This window comes from Olea europaea, chromosome 4, assembly GCF_002742605.1.
Source record: "Olea europaea var. sylvestris chromosome 4, O_europaea_v1, whole genome shotgun sequence".
Lineage (NCBI taxonomy): Eukaryota > Viridiplantae > Streptophyta > Magnoliopsida > Lamiales > Oleaceae > Olea > Olea europaea.
This window is the reverse complement of record NC_036240.1, coordinates 14,258,315-14,262,580: the sequence shown is the minus strand read 5'-3', so window position 1 is coordinate 14,262,580 and position 4,266 is coordinate 14,258,315. Positions and strand designations below refer to the sequence as shown.

The 4,266-nt window shown below is 32.6% G+C and overlaps 1 protein-coding gene across 1 annotated transcript; it reads left to right on the top strand.

Moving 5' to 3' along the window:
* The first annotated feature begins 1,469 nt into the window (after positions 1-1,469).
* Positions 1,470-3,405, top strand: LOC111393714 (auxin-responsive protein IAA14-like). The gene is made up of 5 exons (XM_023019386.1): positions 1,470-1,885; positions 2,095-2,303; positions 2,400-2,535; positions 2,752-2,813; positions 3,123-3,405. Exons 1-5 carry the CDS (start codon positions 1,608-1,610, stop codon positions 3,158-3,160), a joined length of 723 nt encoding a protein of 240 aa, XP_022875154.1. The 5' UTR covers positions 1,470-1,607; the 3' UTR covers positions 3,161-3,405.
* The last annotated feature ends 861 nt before the right edge of the window (positions 3,406-4,266 follow it).

Below are 4,266 nucleotides of genomic sequence, written 5' to 3'. Positions count from 1 at the left end.
AAGTAGAAAACCCCTTCATTTCTAAGTGGGCGAAGGGTCTAAGGACACGTAAGTAGGAGCGAGCCGGATCAAGTGAAATAGTAAGCCAAATATGTGAGTCTTTCTACACTACACACACAATATTGATCTCAACCAAGCATCATTGCTTTGCTTACACTAAGCAATAGTGGCTTGACACTACAATTAAGCCAATCTAATTTAGCCATTGTATGGTATAAATTAAAATCCAGATTTTTATGTAAGTCAAAGTTAACAATAAAATTTAACCACATATTACATGGGTCCCACAACCGATTAACCACACATTTCATCAACTTTTATTAAAATATACTAAAAATCTGATTTTAATCCATACATAACATGGGCTTAATTTCTAAGATGTACCATAAACTTACCTACCAATTAATTGTAGTTCATGTCATTGTGCTTAGCATAAGCTAAGTAAAAACACTTAGGAGTCTATATATGTGCGTGCGCCGACATGATACAACAATTAATATGTGTATGTGTATACACACACATATATATGACACGTCCATTTTCAATTAAATAAAATTTTAAAATGAACAGACTACAAAAATTTTAATTGATGTATTTACACCATGGATGATTTTTTTTTTTTTTTGCCCAAATCTTTATGCTTTCGTATAACTCATATTTTTTCATTTTGAAATTTACCAACTAAAATTTTCTATCAGTAATGTCAAATATTTTTAGTTTCTATTACTATCTAGTATTTGAAAATATTTTCTGATGGAATATCAGAGACAGAAATATTTTGGATGAAATCGTCAGTAATTTTGTTCTTATTTTTTAATATTTTATTAAATAAATAATGACATATTTCTTCCACGTAATTTCAAAGACGAAGTATTTCCTTCCGAAAATTGATCGTTCTATATTCTATTAAAAATAATAATAGACTAATGAAATATATGTTGCAGCTGTCAATTTTTTTTTTTTTAAATAACCTCTTAAAAAATGAAAATTGATATGATAAAATGTTTAATATTTTCAAGTATTGTAAAATTCAATTTATTTAAAAAAAAAAAAAAAAAGAAAATATATAGGGAACTATACATACATGACTAGTCAATTCCTATAAATTAGTTAAAGTATAGAATATAATTAAATTCAAGTTTGGGGATTTGAGAAGAAGATTGATCATGCTTATTCTTTACTGGACCACATCCATTGGTTCCCTTAATCATGCCATTTCTCAATTTCAATTTCTTGATAACATAAAAGAAATCATCCACTTGACACGTTAATAAATAGACAAATAATTGAATGATCGATTATAAATTTCAGCACAAAAGCAGTCTAATAACTTTAATTAGCTAGTAACATGCTCTTGATCCCATAAAATTATTGTATATATTATAATTATCCACGTGTTGACATGCAATTTGCTGGAACTTGATAGCCTAATGCCACCATCCGTATATATGCACGTGAAAGTTATACACACTGCTCTCCTTTGCTATTATTATCAACACAGGAAAACTGTCCCTCTAGCCATATATCACCATAGAATTGCAAGGTAAGGAGGAGAAGAAACTATAAGCCATCGACTTGAAAACGAGTTATTTGAAGCACGAGAAGCTATGGAAGTTGGCCGGAATATCGGAGCCTTTCTCGGGGAGGAGCGCGGCCTGAATCTGAAAGAAACTGAGCTGTGCCTTGGCCCGCCCGGGGGAGGTTGTGGTGGAAGTGAAAGTGACTCGATTAAAATTACTGGGAAGAGAGGATTTTCAGAGACTGTTGATCTGAAACTCAAACTTCATTCCAATGAATCAGCTTTGGATCTGAAAGAAACGATGAAAAATTCTTCCAATGAGAAGACTGTTCTTCCTTCCAAGGATCCAATCAAGCCACCAGCCAAGTAAGTACATGTCTATGTTAATGTTAGAAACCCCACTCCACCTCCCAGATATACGCATATACACACTTAAAACGCACAAATACTGTTTATATCTACATGTATATGTACATGTACATCATTACTTTAGTTATATATAATAAAAAAAAAACTACAAGACTAGACAGGACATTAGCATATAATTAGTAAAAGAGGTTCATGTTGGAGTGTAGGGCACAGGTGGTGGGATGGCCACCAGTCAGGTCATTCCGCAAGAATATTATGAGCCAGAAGAGCAACAATGAAGAGTCTGAGAAGGCAGCGTTCGTGAAGGTTTCCATGGATGGTGCGCCTTATCTTCGTAAGGTGGACTTGAAGCTGTATATGAGTTATCAAGAACTCTCTGATGCCTTGGCCAAGATGTTCAGTTCATTCACCATGGGTAAGAACACGATAATTGAATGAATTATTCTAGGAAAATACCATAAATAATGAAGAAAAGTCTAAAGTTTTCGATACATATGTTGATTTCTTGTAGGAAATTATGGGACTCAAGGTATGATAGATTTCATGAATGAGAGCAAATTGATGGATCTCTTGAACAGTTCTGAGTATGTGCCCACCTATGAAGATAAGGATGGTGACTGGATGCTTGTGGGCGATGTACCATGGGAGTAAGTTTCTTGTCGTCGTTTCTTGCCATCGTCCATTTATGAAAATTGTGAAGAAATTACACCTTTGATCAAAGGAAAGAATCTGGTCTCACATGAAGTGGCATATATATAGTGAAGGCAGGATTTAAATGAATGTATGACGGTTCTCTTGCAACTTAAATTTTTAGATGGTAAAAAGACTTCATTAATTCCTTGTTTTGATTATTATTCATGCAGGATGTTTGTTGATTCCTGCAAGCGCCTTCGCATAATGAAAGGATCAGAAGCTATTGGACTTGGTAAGTACTTCACAAGAAATTGAGATCTTTGTCAAATACTATATTCTTGGGCCTACGATCTTACCACACTTCATCAAAGTATAATCCACAATATTTACAAGTAGAAATATAAAGAAAGAATTAAAGAAATGACAAAAATAATTTATAGAATTGACCCCGATTTTGTAAAAATAAGGTCTTTCATCATCATCATAATCGTTGTTGTACTAACTACATAAATTTTGTACTTGTGACATGAAGAGAATTTAAGTTTTATTAAGTTTCTTAGCATTATTATTCTTAATTTTATTTTATTTTTCCCAATTTCAGCTCCAAGAGCCATGGAAAAATGCAAAAACAGATGCTAAATCATATTCACCACCTCCATCGACCGTACAATGGAACACGTGTATTGTTCCATCAAGACGTGGCTTCTATTTCGGCGTTTTTTTTTCCCGTTTTCTATTTTTCTTTTCGGGTTTGTATTGTGTCTTTAATTTGTTCTATAATATATAGATATGAAAGATCTCGGGACATTTGTAATGGACAATAAGCAATACACTTATCTATTGTCTGCTGAATTGTTTATGACTAATGGCTTGCTTAATAATCACTTTTTCTTGTTGTTGTTCTTGATATATTTGCTGTAGTAGATTCTTCATGTCATATGTTTCATTATTTTAATTTGATATATTATTGACAATTAAATTTCTTGAATTATTAAAGTCCCCAAAGGGAACAGGACCATGTGCATGTTAATGGGAAGTTTCCTCCATTGCCAATGGTACATTTATTAGCTTTTCTTTTTGTAATTGTTTATATAACTAAATATTGGCGGGCAAATGTAGTGAATTTAACGGACTTTAATTATAAGATGGATTGGAATTTTGTAATGTGCGATGGTGGTTGGAAGCACATACATGTTGCATTCTGCATATATATGATATATTTGTCTACATGAGATTGGATTTTTCTTTCAATAAATAGGTATGTTTTTATGTTTATTGTTTACTGAATAAATAAGTTTGTCGTATTTGTCACTCTATTTTAAGAGTGGTAACATGAAAGTTAGCAAACAATTTGTTTGCTGTATATACCTCCATGGTAATTGACTATCTATGGAAGGTGGACTTCCTATTTTCAGAAATTAATGGCAAATAAATCCCATGAATTCTTGTTCCCTCTCCATCTAACTTTCTCTCCTCATTTAAGTGATCTCATCTAGTTTAAATATATAACATTAATCAATCATGATCTCCTAATCACCGGTGCTTTGGGCTTTCGGCACACTACGAGAGGCGATAAAAGATAATGGTTAGTTTGGAAACTAATTACACCACCCATTATAGTGTGTCATCTAAGCACGGTGCTTAGGAGATTATTTTCGCAACATAATTACCATATAAAACTTGGATTACTGTTCTTAATAAGACCTTATAAATTGTGATTTTGATGATTGTTTTCATATTCAAAT